This window comes from Desmodus rotundus, chromosome 6 (genome assembly GCF_022682495.2).
Source record: "Desmodus rotundus isolate HL8 chromosome 6, HLdesRot8A.1, whole genome shotgun sequence".
Lineage (NCBI taxonomy): Eukaryota > Metazoa > Chordata > Mammalia > Chiroptera > Phyllostomidae > Desmodus > Desmodus rotundus.
In genome coordinates, this window is record NC_071392.1 from 77,188,751 (window position 1) to 77,206,728 (window position 17,978).

Below are 17,978 nucleotides of genomic sequence, written 5' to 3' on the forward strand. Positions count from 1 at the left end.
ATGTGTCTCCTAACTTCCTTATCATAATTTCCATATGTTTTTGCAATATAATCCTAGCAATTTTTCAGTTTTATCTTAAGACCGCTGGCTTTGTTTTTAACTATGCCCGTTTTGTTTTCATGCTGTCATTTGATTTCTTTTTTCTGTCAGGTTTTTTTTCTTAATATCTTTTCATATTCTGTGCTTCTTTTTATGGAAACTTGTTCTTGTTTTATACATGTAATATTCTCTTGACTTTCTACAAGGATAAAGAGTTTGATTTTTTTCCTAAATTCTATTCCTTTTTGTGATTTATTATCTCCTCTTTATTCATCTAGGTCCCAGTCTTTACACTGTTGATTTCGTTCTCACGTCTAAACATTAAAATTTATGAATAAAGAGCTACATTAGTTAAGAAAGGTAATTGACAGTGGTTTCTTGTGCATTGTATAGGTGTATTTTTACAGTAGACTTCTCCCTTAAATAAGACACTGAGCAAGGGTTTTGCATAATTTTATGGTACATATTAGCCACAGGCTTTCTTAGAGAATGCACAGACTGAGACTAGGCAGGCCTCAAAGCAAAGCTCCCTTGCGTCCTCCCCCAATCTCCTCTAATGTTGTTGTGAAGATTAAGAGTTACTTTAAGATCTGCTCTCATTCTTATTCAGGCCCCAATGTCCTTATTAGAAGCTCTCCACAGGAGTCCTCTTCACAGTCTACTCCTGCTTTTTGTATTTGATGACTTATTTTGGAAGTTTTCCATCCTTTATCTCTGGTGAGTTGGGCTCTCTTTTTCTTGGCTGTGATTTCTCTTTCAAGATTCCTCAGAATTTCTTATCTCTTGATGACATGCTTTCAGTTCTTTTCTGGTGCTGTTTTTCTTTTCTTTCTTTCTTTTTTTTTTTTTTACCAGACTATCTTTTCTGCCAATTTAGTGGGTTACTGGCAAAGAGGGTAGTAATGTAGTTAGTGGTTGGTTTGCTGTTTGAATCCAAAAGGCCTAGTTCGATTTCATAAGCAGCTTCAGTTAGTAGTAAAATTTAAGAGTCTAAAATGCCTACTAGTGCTAGACCATTATTCTTTTATGTGTGTGTGTGTGTGTTGTACATATACACACACATAATTTTTACATTTTAATTTTCTTCAATAAGAATGTAAAATCTCTATTTAAATGAAAAATAGATTTTTTTCCCCTTCAGTTTAAAAAGGAGGTATCCAAAATTAGATTTAGAGTACTACAGAAATGGACATTTTCAAAGTCTTACCAAAACCTAAATTACTTTTGAAGGTAGATATGGAAAACTTTATTTTTGTTGGGTTTTTTATTGAGATGTTTTTTGAATTGTTACTGTATGTGGAATGCAATGGAAGTATTAAGTGCAAGTTGTAAAACTTAGGCAAAAGACCATTAACATAGATATTGTACATTCAGTATAAGTTTGAATTAACATGCTGACATTTATAGGAACCTTTAACTCTTATAAAGTGATACCTAGTAACTATCATACCAGCAGAATGGTTTCAAAACATTTTTTTGTATATGCCAGTAAAACTGTCTTTTGAAACCTGAATTTCCTTCCCATCTAAATAAGAGTATTCCAAATATTAATGTAAATTTTATTCATGAGAAATTTGGGAGGATGTGTGAAAATTATTTGATTATTATTAAAAGCCTCCAGTCTTTCCATCCAGATACATTTTTTTCCTGTATTTTGTTTTGGAGTTTTTTCCTTCTTATAACTATAAAAGCAATATACATTGGAAAAATTCATTTGATATAATAAGAAGTAAAAGTATCCTAACCCCCATCCCCCATAACTACTATTTATAGTTTGGTGTGTGTTCTTTTATATTTTTTCTATTCACCTGCAAACATTTGACACATAACTATTTTTCATTGTCTTTTTATGCAATGAAAATTATATTTTTAAGGGTCTGCAGATGTAAGGATTAATAGAAATTTTGTCCTTCAGAGATTTCGCCTTTGAGTATTCTTAGAGTAAAATACTTCCCAAAAAAATCGTGAAACATTTTTGCTCTTCTTTTTCACAAGTTTCTGCTCCAAGCCTTTTCTCTGTTATGTCAGTTCAGGGATTTTTTTTTTTATACTTATAACATCAACCCTTCTAGTGTTCATGATGACATGGGGATACAGTGATTATTGATATCTCTGTAATACCTTCTTTTCACTCTGTTAAACAGCCTCCTAATTGATTTCTATCTCAAGTCTCTCACTTTGCCTATCTGTGCTGCACACTAATACCAGTTTAGTATTACTGAACATTGTCATCCTGTCATTCAATTTCAATTTTGAAGAGATCCAATACTTTATATAGCTCTCCTTTCAACTTTTAAATGAGAAAACTGAGATCCAAAAAGTTTCTTGATGAACTCACCCATAGTTAATTGGGAAAGTCTAGACTAAAACAAGATTTTCTACTTCTATTCCCTTTTGTTTACAGTACTTACTGGTATTTAAATTCCTGGGCTAGTCCTCAAAAACCTATTGAACACACAGATCTGGTTTCTGTATTATAGGAAAGTAACTCCAAACAGATGTTTTTAAGTGGGAAATTACTTTATAAATATGGATAGTATTACAAAAATATTTTAAGAGCTCTTATGCTAATGCTGTGAAAAAGAAAGCATTCTCTCAAGACAGTTACTTCTTTTACACCCTATAGAATTTTATTACCATTTGTAAAGATGAAAGATTTATTGACGTGAAATAATTTGATAATGTGAAACCAACATTGAACCTAGTGGTTTAATATCTTCACTTGACTGCAATTTTTCATTTTTTGCTTTGAAGAATAATGTCTTAGTTTAGGCACTTAGCATATTATGATGAGTTACTATGTCACTGTAACTCTGGCTAGCACAAAATCAATAGTAGAGCACAATGACCAAAGGAAACAAAGATAAATTGGATTTTATCAAAATGAGAAACCTTTGTGCTTCAAAGGATACCATCAAGAAAGTGTTGACAGTTCATTGTAAGTGTTCTGTTGCAAGTGCTCAGCCTTTGCTATCACAGGATGAAAACAGCCAGAGACAACATGCAAATGAATGGAGAAGGCCTCATTTGACCCTGGGCAGGCCAGAGCTAGCCATAGTCTGCCAACCCCTGTTACAGAATTCTCAATTCAAAGGCTCAGTATTAAGACAGAAGGGGACAGAGAAATTTAAGTGCAATAAATTTAGGCAGTTATGTCCTCCACTTCCACCACTAATAAAAAGTGATTTCATTTCTTTATAGTTTTATCTTTTTTCCAAGATTTTCTTAGGAATAGAGGTCAGAATTTTGACACTTTTGAAACATTACTGAACCTTAATAAGAAAATACCAGACTTTACATAACCGCTAAGGAGTATGGTACGAGGGTTGAGGTTATTATTAAGTCAATGTATGGGTATGTGTAAATATGTATACTTGTGTATGGATGCATACAAATTATATATTGTGGTTTTGTGTGTGTAATTTTTAAATATATTTACTGTGGTATACATGTTGATAGTCTCTAAAATACCTCAAACAAATTTATTGAATAGGAATATAAAAGGACACATGAATTTGAGGTGAACTAGGAAAAAATAAATACAGGATTATTTGGTCTTAACTAAAGTAAAGAAAGACAAATGAAAATCAGTATGGATAGCATCTCCTACCATAGTACTCTGGATTGGTTGAAATATTTTTCTTTAGTTTGATGTTTGTTTAGCTCTTTGAGCATATGATAATTGTTCACCTATAGGAAATGTAACGTTGAAACGACGACATTGTTCGATACACAGCAATTATGTCGCAAACCAAAAAGTTGTATTTCAACTAATATTTCCAAATAACAACGAGAACAATTTGAATTTGTCATATTAATGTTTTACAGATTTCTGGGTAATGCAGAATGATCATCATTTAAATGATTTCTTTTAAAAAAAGTCAAACATTAACTCTGGGGAGTTTGATCCACTCAGGAAAACATATTTGGGGCATATTATACACCAAACTGTTATTTTTTTCCTAAGAAATTAAGTTATTTCATTGTACCTTATGGACAAATACAGGGTCCGGCAGAAGTAATACCTGCTTGAGTGGTTGGTAGGGTAACAATAAGGATGTAATAATTCATAGTTTTAATTTGAACATTTCACCTAAAATGTCACGTGGTATGCTTGAGTGTGATATTGTTTTGTTACAGAATTACGTGCTTATGATTTTGTAATAAAAGATTTTGTAATTTTAAAAAAGGTGTGTTATTTGTGCCAGACCCTGTATTTTAAATGACTCTGACCATATTAAACAAACCTGTTTCAGTTTTGTCAAATTTTGTTTTTCCAAGTCAAGATTTGAATATTTTCTCTCTACTATTAAAGTAGAGCTGACCCAGATAATAAATCAGTTAAAGTATTGCCCTTTTCCTTAATCAGAATGATTACATTGCATACTTCTACCTCTTTCCTCTTTCTGGCTCCATTTTGGTAGTTATCATTTATTATTTCTGTCAACAAGTAGTTGATAACTATTATATGCCAGGCCCTATTTTAGGCACTAGGAACAAAATAGTGAACCAAACAACCTTAGCTCTTGTAGAGCTGATAGTCCAGAATGGGGAGAAAGTGATAAACCATTGTTTATTGTTTAATATAAAAGTTATGTAGTATGTTGGGAAATAAATGCTGTGGCCTTACCCTACTGCAGAGCAGGGTAAAGATGTATTCATCTTTAACAGAGTAGCACTAATCTGTTATCTAATACGAATATTGTCTTTTTTTTTCTTTCATTTTATAGTTCCAATGACGGGATTCACACAGAGAGCAACCATTGATCCAGAATTGAATGAAATACATGTCTTATCTGGCCTCAGCAAAGACAAGGAAAAGAGAGAAGAGAATGTCAGAAATTCATTCTGGATTTATGACATTGTGAGGAATAGTTGGTAAGGAGCTCTTGTCTGTGCTGCAATTCCAGTGTAACATTTACTGGAGGTTGTTAGTTTATTCAGAAGGAGAAAGAACTGGAAGGCTTGTGTTAATTTCTGATGTCATACATTTAAATGCCAGGGTTGGAGGAAAAAGTCAATCAGTGCCTGTATATATGCACTGGCATTCAGTGAATGGGTTTTATATTTGAATTGTTTGCTACTAAACAGGTGTGTGAACTTTAGAACAATGTTTTTTTAACGTTCCCAATTCTTAGGTTTTAGAAAATGAAACATTGACTATAGCAGGGTGGGGGCAGGGGGCAGTACTATTTAGCGTTTTCAAACCAGGACCTTTTTGTGACAGAGCACCACACAGAACTGCTGCTGTAGCTATTGTTTGGGGAAACACCAGCCTAACCTTCTGTGCTTACTGCATAAGTGAATATTCTGCAGAACAGAGGCACTTCAAAGAACTTCTTCCCTTCAGCAATGAAGGGTAGTGCTCAGCAACTCAGGAATTTATTGTGTTCTAAATATGACATTTAGTTACAGTAAAAATGAAAACAATCTACTGTAGTTTTCATTGTGAGTACATGGGATATTAGCTCTTTCAGCCTTCACTTTGAGCCTTCATACATGTCTTGTTTCATAACATGAGGTAGGTTGTTCTTAAGCGAAGTTTTGATGGACATTAAAAGAACTTGCGAACTCAATTCTAACAACTCAGATTATTTTATAAACTGACCAGAACTTTAAGATTTGATGTAAACAAATTTATAATTGTTTTGTTGGTAATTAGACATGCGATTAATTTGCTCTCTACAATTGTATTAACATTATGTGTACTGCTAATTTTCCAGAATAGCATGCCTTAAAAGCAATGTCTTTCAGGTCTTGTGTCTATAAAAATGATCAGGCTGCAAAGGATAATCCAACTAAAAGTCTTCAGGAGGAAGAACCATGTCCAAGATTTGCCCATCAGCTTGTATATGATGAGTTACACAAGGTATCCTAACTACATTGACCTGTGAATTTTCCATGACCTACAATCTGAAAGAATCCCAAAATATATATGTTTCTGATTATTTTTAAGTGGATTTGAGTAAAAAGTTGTAATATACAGCAGACATTTAATAGAATATGTAGCAGACATTCAATACCATTTTCTAAAAAAAGCCCTTAAAAGAATAAACATTTTTCACATTTAGTCCCTAATTCCTATATAGTCCATAATTCCTGGCACTTTCCTCTTTTGAAAATGGTTAGTGGCTGCTTCTTAGGTGCATAGATGAGATGCGTGGCATGGCCTGTTGTTTCTACAGTAGGAGTATTCAAGTGAAAGTGCAGTTTTCAGCATTTGGGCACCTCCCCCCATGATATGAAAAGGTATCTATAACTTCCCAATTTTAGATTTTATTGTGTAAGAAATATTTTTATCTTTATCTTTCCTATCTATGAGTGACACATTCTTTTCCATCCACCTTGTGAAAACAGTCTGGCATTCTGAACTTTTAGCGTCAGCATTCAGGATGGTTTCTTGACTGTTTCTCAGATTATATAGTAAGTTACTGACAGAACCTACATTTTTTCTGTTTAGGCCACAGATGATTGTTTAAATTTCATATCATTTGAGACCTTTAGGTAAAAGATACTGTGAGAGTGGGACATGGGAGTCATCAGTAAGAGAAAAATGACAGTTCATGGAGTAAAGTAAGAGTTCAGGTGATGTTGGCTTCTCATTGGCTGAGCTACAGAGTTTCAATTGGCTGGGATGGGCAAGAAGAAAATCTTTCTTCTTCCTGCTGGGGTGGTAAAACAGTTGCACTTTCTGTTTGGTAATGAAATGACCCCTCTTTTGATGGGGTCTGTAATTGATGTCTTCCAGTATGGGGGTAATTGACTCCCAGTGGTAGGAAGTTGACTTCTGTAGTCTGTCCCAACTTCAATTTTAGTTGAGATTTCCCTTAATAATTTTCACACTATCATTGCTTTTGTTTCATGTTTTCTACTGTCAGTATAATTGTGGTAATACAATTTATTTTAATATAAAATGTAATTTAAGGAAGTACCCACAGTAATTTAAAGTAAAATGGAAATGAGAAAAATTTGAAGAGAAGCCTTTGGTAGAAATGCAATAATGTTTTGGGTTTTTTTTTTATATATGAGTAAGGCTAAGGAGGTTACCTGTTGCACAGTACTAGCAAAGTGAAGAAATTTTACTGTGACTTAGATGTAATTCCTTAAGTATGCATGCATTTTTAAAAATCTGATTTGTTTTGTTTATTATAGGTTCATTATTTATTTGGTGGGAATCCAGGAAAATCTTGCTCCCCCAAAATGAGATTAGATGACTTCTGGTCACTGAAGTTGTGTAGGCCTTCAAAAGATTACTTACTGAGGCACTGCAAGTACCTCATAAGAAAACACAGGTATAAAAATAATTCACTGAAAACTTTTTATTTAACTTTATCTGCTATTGTTAGTATTACCTCAGCTTTGGTGATGTGACTTTGTCTTTGGAAAGTTAGTAACATGACATTGTAAACACTGTGAAGATAGTGACTTTGATAAATGCCCTGTTATTCTCCTTAGTTTTGCTTTCTTATTTCAAAGGAATATACAAAGTGACGATAGATACTGATGCTGAAATTTTTACATTTAGAAAAGGATATTTTGCAACTATTAAAATAATGGAAAAAGTTTCTGTGGCGGTGATTAACCTACCATCCAGCAACTCAAGGCCTAACCACCACAAAAATTACATCAGTTCTAGATAATTGTTATATGCCTGACCTGTTGGTAACTGTGAATGTGATGATATAGTGGATTCATAGTATCTTTATAATTTGATGTTTCAGAATACAACTCTAAATACGATTATAGTTTTACAGCATTACCTTTGCCATTTCATCACAAAAGTGTATAATCAAACATTTTCATGTATATCTCCAGAGTCATGTTTGCTTTTTAGCCTTAGAGGTGATAAACTACTAAAAAATATAGAAAAGTGTATCTATCCTTTTGGTTACTGATAATGTTTGATGATAAAAATTTATGGTTTGGAAGGGGAAGGCTAGCCTTTAATGGTAATAATAGCTGCTGTTTATTTGCAGAATATTTGTGTGCTAGATCTTGTATGTTATTCTCACAATAAGACAATGGGGTAAACAACTGTTATAACTGTTTTATAAAAGAAGAAATGGAGGCATTTTTAAATGGGTTATATAACTCTTCTGAGGTCATTTAGCTATAAGTGACACAGGCAGGATTTGACCCTGAGTATGCTGACTTCACAGTTCTTCCTCTCACCACCACACACACACACACACACACACACACACACACATACACACATACACATATACCCATGAGCACTCCCTTCCCTTGTCTCTAACAATGTAAATGAAATCTCATATATGGTGAAAGACTAGCAAATGTTGTGAGTATGAGAATGAGCCATGACATAGTGATTAAAGTTGAAAGGCAGCAAGTTTCTGTGGTTGGGCAAATGGTCAACATTTGAAATTTTCTACTGGGGGAAAGATAGTGTGTTAGCTTATTTCAGAACTTAAACCAGAAGAGCCCTTGAAGAAGAATGTAAGAATGAGTAAAGACCCTCTTATATAGAATATTCATTTATATAGATTATTTTTTAAAGATTTTGTTTGTTTGTTTGTTTATAGACAGGGGGAAGGGAGGGAGAAAGAGAGGCAGAGAAACATCGATGCAAGAGAGAAACATTGATTGGCTGCCTCTCGCACGCTCCCCAGCTGGGTCTAAGCCCACAAACCAAGCTTGTCCCCTGACCAGGAATCAAGCCAGCGGCCCTTCACTTTGAGGAATGACAACCAACTGACTGAGCCACACTAGTCAGGGTTAGATTATTTTTAATTAGAGTAATAATAGCATAAAAATATGGAACAGAGTATTCTTCTTTTCTGGTTTTGATTACTTTTTGCTTTTAGTTCTGTAGCTAATAGCTATATTGGAAAAAGTTTTATACTAGAACCTTGGGTTGATATTCAAGCCTTCAACTTAATCTTGCTGGAGATCATATTGCTCATGTGAAAAATGGCCAGAGCAACCACCTAAAGGTCTAGAATCATCAATAAAACTATTCATTAAGGAAATACAGGGTCCAGCACAAATAATGCCCATTTTTATTACAAAATCATAAGCATAAAATTCTGTAACAGGACTTCTGGCCAAGGTGGAGGCATAGGTAGATACACTTTGCCTCTTCACACACCAAAAGAAGGACAACAACAAATTTAAAAACAAAAACAACCAGAACTGCCAGAAAATCGAACTGTATGGAAGTCCGACAACCAAGGAGTTAGAGAAGAAACATCCATCCAGACTGGTAGGAGGGATGGAGACAGGTAGCCGGGTGGAGAGGACGTGTGGCAAGGCGGCAGCTGGAATACTGGGCAGGCATTGTGGCAGCTGGCAGTCCCATACTTGCATGCAGATGATCCAGGGAGAACAACTGGGGTGCGAGACAGACTGTGCAACCCAGGGTTCCAGCATGGGAAATAAAGCCTCAAAACCTCTGATTGTAAAAACCTGTGGGGGTTGCAGTGGTGGGAAAAGCTCCCAGCATCACAGGACAGTTGGTTGAAGAGAGTCACGGGGTCCTAGAACATACACAAACTGACCCATGCAGGAATCAGCACCAAAAGGTCCCAGTTTGCTTGTGGGTAGTGGAAGAAGTGACTGAAAGCCAGACAAGAGCTGAGCAAGTGGTATTGTTCCCACTCTGGCCCCTCCCCCACATACAGCACCACAAGGGAGCCATGTAGGTTGCCACACCCTGGAGAATACCCAAGACTTGGCCCTTTAAAAAGTAACAGGTGTGCTGAGACAAAAAAGAAATATGGCCCAAATGAAATAACAAATCAAAACTCCACAAAAAGAACTAAGCAATGAAGAGATAGCCAACCTATCAGATACAGAGTTTAAAACACTGGTAATCAGGATGTTCACAGAATAGGTTGAGTATGGTCGCAAAATGGAGGAAAAAGTGAAGGCTATGCAAAGTGAAATAAAGAAAAATATACAGGGTACCAACAGTGAAGGGAAGGAAACTGGGACTCCAGTCAACGATTTGGAACAAAAGGAAGAAATAAACATTCAACCACAATAGAATGAAGAAACAAGAATTCAGAAAAACGAGGAGAGGCTTAGGAACCTCTGGGACTTTAAACGTTCCACGTCTGAATCAGAGGGGTGCCAGAAGGAGAAGAGGAAGAGCAAGAAATTGAAAACTTCTTTGAAAAAATAGTGAAGGAGAACTTCCCCAATCTGACAAAGGAAATAGACTTCTGGGAAGTCCAGGAAGCTCAGAGAATCCCTACGAAGTTGGACCCAAGGAAGCACACACCAAGGCACATCATAATTACATTACCCAACATTAAAGATGATACAATCTTAAAAACAGTGAAAGACAGTTACCTACAAAAGAGTTCTCATGAGGCTATCAGCTGATTTCTCAAAAAGAAACCTCACAGGCAAGAAAGGGCTGGAAAGTATTCAAAATCAGGAAAGGCAAGAACCTACATCCAGCAAAGGTATCATTTAGAATGGTAGGGTAGATAAAATGCTTCTTGGATAAGGTCATGGTAGAGGAGTTCATCATCACCAAGCTCTTATTATATGAAATGTCAAAGGGACTTATCTAATAAAAAGAAGATCAAAAACATGAATAATAAAATGACAACAGAATCACAGCTATCAACAACTAAACCTAAACAAAATTAAAAACAAACTAAGCAAACAACTGGAACAGGAACAGAATCACAGAAATGGAGATCACAGGGAGAGTTATCGGTGGAGAGGGGGAGGGGAGAGAATGGGGGGAAAAGGTACAGGGAATAAGAAGCATAAATGGTAGGTACAAAATACTTGGGGAGGTTAAGAATAGTATGGGAAATGGAGAAGTCAATGAACTTACACATACGACCCATGGATGTGAACAAAGTGGTGGAGGGGAATAAATGGGAGAAAAAATGGGACAACTGTAATAGCATAATCAACAAGATATACTTAATTTTTTTTTTGAATTCTGTAACAACAATATCACACTCAAGCATACCAAATGACATTTTAGGTGAAATGTTCAAATTGCTGTCCATCTCATGCGAGACATTCACGTACCCTACCAACCACACTCATGCAAGCCTTACTTCTGCTGGACCCTGTGTTTCTTGAGTGCCTTCACTGTTCTAGACATCGTCCTAGGTTCTATGGGTATGTCAGTGAAGAAGACAAAAATTCCTATCCCCAAGTTTCCATTTTTAATGCAGGGGTACTAATAATAAACATAATAAGGAATTTATGTTTTAGATAGTGAGCTTTGTGAGAAAAAAACCGAATCAGTTTAAGAACTATTTTTTTTACAAGTGAGGCAGCTGGGGGTGTGACTTTTAAATAAGAGTAAGGATAGACCTCACTGCAAAGATAATATTTGCCTAGATACCTAAAAAACATGAGGGAGTGAGTCATACAAGATATTTGAGGGGAAAGGTGTTCCAGGTAGGTAATAATAGACAAGGCTCTGAGGTTAAAAATATGCCTGGATTATTTGAGAAATAATGTGAGGAGGACAGTACAGTAGAAGTGGAATGAGTGAGGTGATTATAGTAGGAGTGAGGTCACAGAGAGAAGAAGGGGTCACATTGTGAAGGTACTTTGGCTTTTACTCTTGAGTAAAATGGCAGCATTTAAAGATTTTAAGTAGAGGAGTGACACATTCAGACCTAGCTTTTAATAAAAACAATTCTTGATTTTCTTCCAGAAGAACTGGGTAAAAGGTCACAGCTATTTTTACTCAAATGGGGAGTTCTTCAGAAACAACAGGTTAATATAGTTCAGTTTGGTTCACTTTAGGTTTTGGAGATCATCTGTTAGCATTGGGGGAAAGGCATGGGCTGTATTACATTTGTGACTCATCAACAAGGAAATGGAGCCTGCTCGGGAAGAGTGAGAAAAATAAAGGAAGGTAGGGCATTAGCTGAGGACTGCCACCATTTGAGGGAAGGCAGAGGAACAGATAACAGATTGAGAAAGTACAGTAAGATTCTGGGTAAACTTTGAGGGTTGCAGCAACTGAATTTCTTGTTGAATTTGATATCGGTATGAAAGAAAGAACCGTCAAGGATGACTGTTCTAGGGCATCTTAAGAATTTTGTCTACTAAATTGAACTGACAGTAAAAGGCCCATCTCTGACATTTGAAAAAGCATACCCTATTTTCTACCACCTCTTAGATGAATTAAAGGGTTTGGGGGACATTATTACACTGCAGGCAGAATAGATAGAAGTTGCTTTCTATGAATTGGATAGAACATGAAAATTACCTTTTTAATTCAAATTTCATATTAAATTAGATACCAGGTCTTTCATTATATAGAAGCTTACCCTGTACTGCTGGGCTGCCTTACTTATTTTTGTTGTTCTTATGGAAAGCAATTACTCTATTTCATTAAAGTATAAATTTGGAGGGAGAGAAGTATATTGTATGCCAAGTAAATGTCTCCTGGTTCTTAATGGTTCCACATGATACAGTAAATAAAGTGGTACTATTAATTTTTTATAACATTCAAGTTTCCATATTTGATGATTGGGGTATAAAAAAAGGAGAAAAGGAAAAAAAATAGTATTAATTCCTGTTCCTTTTACAGGGCAGAATTGTTGACTGAAATATAATTCTAGACTGCAGACACAAATCCAGTGGTAAATTTTTGCAGGCCAAAAAAAGCTTAGAAAAAGAAGAGAGAAAACATAACTTTCAGGAAAATTGGTCTCTTTGCTGGATTTAATTGGATGGTAGGTGTGTTTTGGTTAGTTTATTTCATGGTAGGTTGGTTAGGTTATTGCAAAGGAGAAAGGCATGCTTAGGAGACCTCACTGAAAGAGAATTTATTAAGAGACGATCCGGAGAATTAAGGCACTTCCTCAGCATTTGAACAGTGAGGCATCATGGAGAATTGTTTAGGATACTGGACCAATTCTAGTAGCTAGGAGCTACTGTAGTAGTGTTTCTTGGAACCAGGCCTATTTCTGCTTCTTTCTAACTGCTTCTCCTGTTTTACTGGTTACTCCTGACTCTGCTTTTCCTCAGCCTTATCACTTCCATGGATGAATGGATGGATGGATGGATGGATGGATGGATGGATGGATGGATGGATAAATGGATAAATGGATAAAGAGATCGGTAATTCCTTATCTCTTTGGCTTCAGTTGATACATAGATAGGTAGGAAGAAAGGAAGGGAAGGAATCTATCATCTCTTGTCTTTGCTACCTTCTGTGTTTTGTCTGCCTTTTATGTGTCCTGTGTGTCTCACGTTCAGATTCTCTAAGAGGGAGTATCTTCTTAGAAGATACTTCCCTGGGGAGTATCCCTATTGGGAGTAATTCTGCCAGGCCACTTCATAAACTGCTCATCAAGCTTGAGAGCATTGCTTTTGGCTCAGGTGCCAAAACTCTGTTCTTATCAGTGGTGGACAAGATGGTAGAGTAACATGAGCTCTGCCTAAGGAACCCTCCTCTGAGGGTTGTAAGGCTGGCTGACAATCATGGTACTGTCTAGTACAAGAGAGCTGTAATATTTTGCTAGTCTTTGCCCCTGCCTGCAATACAGGTAACCCTATCACTGAGATTAGCTCTAAAGACAGGAAATGACTGATGTCAGCAGCCAATAAAGGCTCATTATTTTCATTTCCCACATGAAATTAAATGTCATTTTTTTCTTTCTCTGTGTACATTTGAAGAGCATACAAACTTATTATAAATAAATCAATATATAATTATGCTGTAACAAAAGGACATTTTCTTATTTACATGTAGTCCCAAACAGACTTTTTTTTTTAAAAAAGAGAACTCATTCTTTCCTGTTCAGCTTTGGTATCAGATAGACCTGTGTTAGATTCTACTTCTGCCACGTACTAGCTTTTATCTTGGCCAGATTCATTCTCAGGGCCTGTTTCTCATCTGTTAATTTTAAAATTACAATAAAACTTTCCATCTTAAAACTATTGTGAGGATAAATAAGGTGATACATGCTTGATACAGTATCAAGCACATGGCAGTGCTTAGTTGCTACAGTTTTGTTATTGTTATAACTGACTGAGGTGCGGAAATAGTCTCATTAAAAATATCTAACCAGAGTTAATGATACTCCTTAAAAGAAAATACTCACTTCTGTTTCTAAAGTATCTGTTAAATATCTTCAGTGGTGGGGGGCTAGTATAGTATATTGTGTAAATCTAACCACGTATTTTTACTTTATCTCTACTTGTTTTTTCTGAAACATATTTGGCTTTTTGCAGTTTATATAAAATATTTGTCATATTCACTATATTTTGTCATTGATTTTATCTTAGCTTACAGTGTTTTTTTTTTTCTATTTTATTTATTTTCAGAGAGAGGGGAAGGGAGGGAGAAACGGAGAGCAACATTGGTGTGTGAGAGATACACTGATCAGTTGCTTCTCACACTTCCCCAACTGGGGACCTGGCCCAGGCATGTGCCCTGACTGAGAATCAAACCAGTGACCTTGCAGTTTACAGGCCGGCACCCAATCCACTGAGCCACACCAGCCAGGGCTATCTTAGCTTATAGTTTTAAGAGGAGGGTAGGAAGTGCTCTTGCCCAGTCTCTAGGAACACACCTGCCTGTGACCACCTGGCATTACCATTACATCTCAGAGATTCCATATCTGTACTGTCTACATGGCACTCTTCATATTTCTGGATTCCCCAAAGCCATTTTTTTAGGTCCACACTAACTCCTCATACACAGAGTGTTCCACTTTAGTTCTGAAAGACATTTTCTGATGTTTTCTTATAACTCCAGACAATTATTCTTGTTTACATTTTCTAGGTTTGAAGAAAAGGCCCAAATGGATCCTCTTAGTGCACTGAAATACTTACAAAACGATCTTTTTATAACTGTGGATCATTCAGACCCAGAAGAGACAAAAGAGGTAAAGGTGGTAATAAACTTAAGAAATTGAGCTTTAAAAAAAAAAGTCTTTCCAACTTATATTTGCTGATTTTGCTCTTAGATGTTTAAAGGAAGAATATGACACTAATAATATTAAAAGTGGCACAGAGTAGATGAAATAGAAATTGAATAGGCTTATTTTCATGTGATATAACACTCAAGTCACACAGACAAAAAAAACCCCTTGATCCATTTAGAACAGGATTCTCAGATACAAAGATCTGGGTTTTTAAAAAGATTTTGTTTGTTTGTTTATTGAGAGAGGGGAAGGGAGGGAGAAAGAGAAGGAGAGCAACAAAAATGTGTGGTTGCCTCTCATGTGGCCCCCACTGGGGTCCTGACCCGCAACCCAGGCATGTGTCCTGACTGGGAATCTTACTGGTGATGCTTTGGTTTGCATCCCACGCTCAGTCAGCTGAGCTACACTAGCCAGGGTCAGATACAAAGTTTTAATACAGACATTAGTTTTGCGTATTGGGAAGGAAATAGAAATTTTTACTCTCATAGTCCCATGCTTCTTTTATTCAGGGATTACAGAATGGTTCAATATAAACTTTTTTGTTTATACTTTTAAGAGAAGAAAGAAAACTCCCTTTTTCTGTAGGAGAAAGTGAAGAGAAGTTGGTGGGAGTAGAATCCTTGCTGCCTTGCTAGGTAGTTATATGAATGTTGTAGCAGGATAGTTTGACTATAGGCTACTAACTTCACTCATCAGTGGTCACTGAGTTTGAGAAATTAGTAGCAGATCATTACTTTTCGGGTTTTTTGTTACATAACATGGAAAGAAGAAGATATAATATTACTGTTTGTATGAATGTACCTGCAACAGATTTCATGGTTTTATAGCCTGTTTTCCTACTAACTTCTGAGATTCCTTTTGTCACTTTTTCCTTTTGCCACCTGTCCTTATTCATAGTTCATCTAGCAACATCTGAACCATAATCCACTCACAGAATCGGTACTGATTACATGTAGTTTTATCCCTTACAACTATTTCCCTGTTAGCTGTTGCTTTGCTTTGGCTTTGTAATAGCAACATCAAGCAGTGCTTTTCTCTGTTTAGCATCGACACAGGTTTCAAATTTAATATCAAATCACTCTCAGGCACCAGGTTCCTTGTACTTTCAAGCAGTAGAGCCTGAATGTCCCTGGCACCAAAACAAAGAAATACTCTTTCATAGTTGCCTACTGTGAAAATAAGTCCTGTTCTCTTGCTTGATATTGGTTATACCCTTCACCAGGTGAGGAATCATCAGGACACCCTTTAGAACCCCCATAAAGGGACAGAGTTAATTATTTTTCCTTGAATCTTCCGTCAGTTCATGGTACTATTTGAAATAGGGGCAATTATCACAGTTTTGTCAATTAGCAGAATATATTCGATTTCATTGTTATGGTTTATAACTGAACATGGAGGCCATTAATGTTCATTTTGTTAGACCATGCATTTGAAAGTTAGGCTAAAAGGGTTCTAAGTGGGGAACATTAATTTTTCTCTTATTTTTTAACACCAAACCAAAACAAAATATTGCCAAGTACATAATTTCAGCTGTGTGAGCTACAAGTAGGCCAAAGAAAACAGACAGTTTGTTCTTAATGCTAAGCTAATGGGAAAAACCAGGACAGGGAGGTATCTCAAGTTCAAACAGAGCAATTTAAAAAATTTTGGTGGTAGGTTTCTCTTTGTCTCCTTTCCTTAATGGTCTCAAATGTTGATTTTGTATGCCATGGGCTTTCATTCTGTTTCTTAAAAGTTTTATCCATAAGGATTTGTTAGCTTGTTTTTGTTCTCAGTGTACGTTTTACAAAATCTTCTCTATATTAAATGATTAAATCAGCAACTAAAAGTGGTTTTTAGATTTTTTCTTTTTTTTAGGGGGTGGTTATCATGGTGGTGATCAACATCCTGTCCGTTATTAGGAAATGATGGCGGACTAACATTACACACCAAATAATCGTTCTCGCTTTTGTCTGGTCTCCAGAACATCGGTTCTAAATTAATGATGAGCTTCTAGTAAACCTTATGAAAATGACATTTTTTCCTAGGAAATGCCCAAGAAAAGTATGCCTAAATCAACCCTACCATTTTCAGAGAGATTTCTATAATAGAGAAGGAACAAGAAAAATAAGTTTTCAACTAATACTGCACATTGTACATTAAAGACACTTCTGCTTAGCTTCCAAAGTACCGGTGTCATTCATTTAACAGATGTGTTTTGAGTCCCTACAGAATGCTAGGCATCTTTTAGGTACAGAGGAATAAAAAAAGGTAAAGGGAGATCAGAATGATATTGAGTGAGAAATGGGAAGTTGATTATTTTCTGATATTAACTAGAAATATTACTAGAAATAAACATATAGATTAGAAGAATAATTTTACTAAATAGGTTGATTATACTAGGCCTCATTTAGGAATGATATTTTTTACAAAGACTTGAAGGATATGAGGAAGTGATCTAAGACAGTACTTGGGAAGGATATTGTTAGCTAGAACAAGGCTGAGTGCATTCTGGCTTTGTTTAGGAGAACAGCAAGGAGGCTGTTGTGGCTGGAGTAGAGGTGAAATGGGTAAGAGTAGTCAGAAATGAGGTCAGAGCCCTGACTGGTGGGGCTTAGTGGGTTGGGCGTCATCCTGCTAACTGAAAGGTCGCTGGTTTGATTCCCAGTCAGGGTACATGCCTGGGTTTCGAGCCAGTTGGGGGCATGTGAGAGGCAACAAGTCGATGTTTCTCTCCCTCTTCTCTCTCCCTCCCTTCCTCTCTCTAAAAATAAATGATTTTTTTTTTAATGAAGTCAGAGAGGTAAGAGCAGAGATTGAAGATCAGATTGTGAATGATTTAGTTAGCTGGGACTTTGACTTTTACTCTGAATGAATGAGGAGCTAGTTCAGTGTATTGTGCAGAGGAATCACATCTGCTTTATGTTCTGATTAGATCACTCTGACTACTGTATTGCGAATAGACTAAAGAAGGAGAATGAAGATTCAAGCAGAGAGAGACCCATAAGGGAGATTGTAGGAAATTAAGAAACGGATTATTGTAGCTCAGACCCGAGTAGTAGTAGTAGTAGT

At 36.1% G+C, this 17,978-nt stretch overlaps 1 protein-coding gene across 12 annotated transcripts in view; it reads left to right on the plus strand.

The window, feature by feature from the left end:
• Nucleotides 1-17,978, plus strand: part of MKLN1 (muskelin 1) — a 322,457-nt gene that overhangs the window by 291,800 nt on the left and 12,679 nt on the right. For 11 of the 12 annotated variants that reach the window (XM_071221698.1, XM_071221699.1, XM_071221696.1 and 8 more), the window contains 4 exons: nucleotides 4,770-4,917; nucleotides 5,794-5,908; nucleotides 7,192-7,331; nucleotides 14,786-14,888. In XM_071221698.1, the coding sequence (XP_071077799.1) occupies nucleotides 4,770-4,917; nucleotides 5,794-5,908; nucleotides 7,192-7,331; nucleotides 14,786-14,888 (506 nt within the window). The remainder of the gene's footprint in view (nucleotides 1-4,769; nucleotides 4,918-5,793; nucleotides 5,909-7,191; nucleotides 7,332-14,785; nucleotides 14,889-17,978) is intronic. The other variant, XM_045191089.2, reaches the window with a different exon arrangement.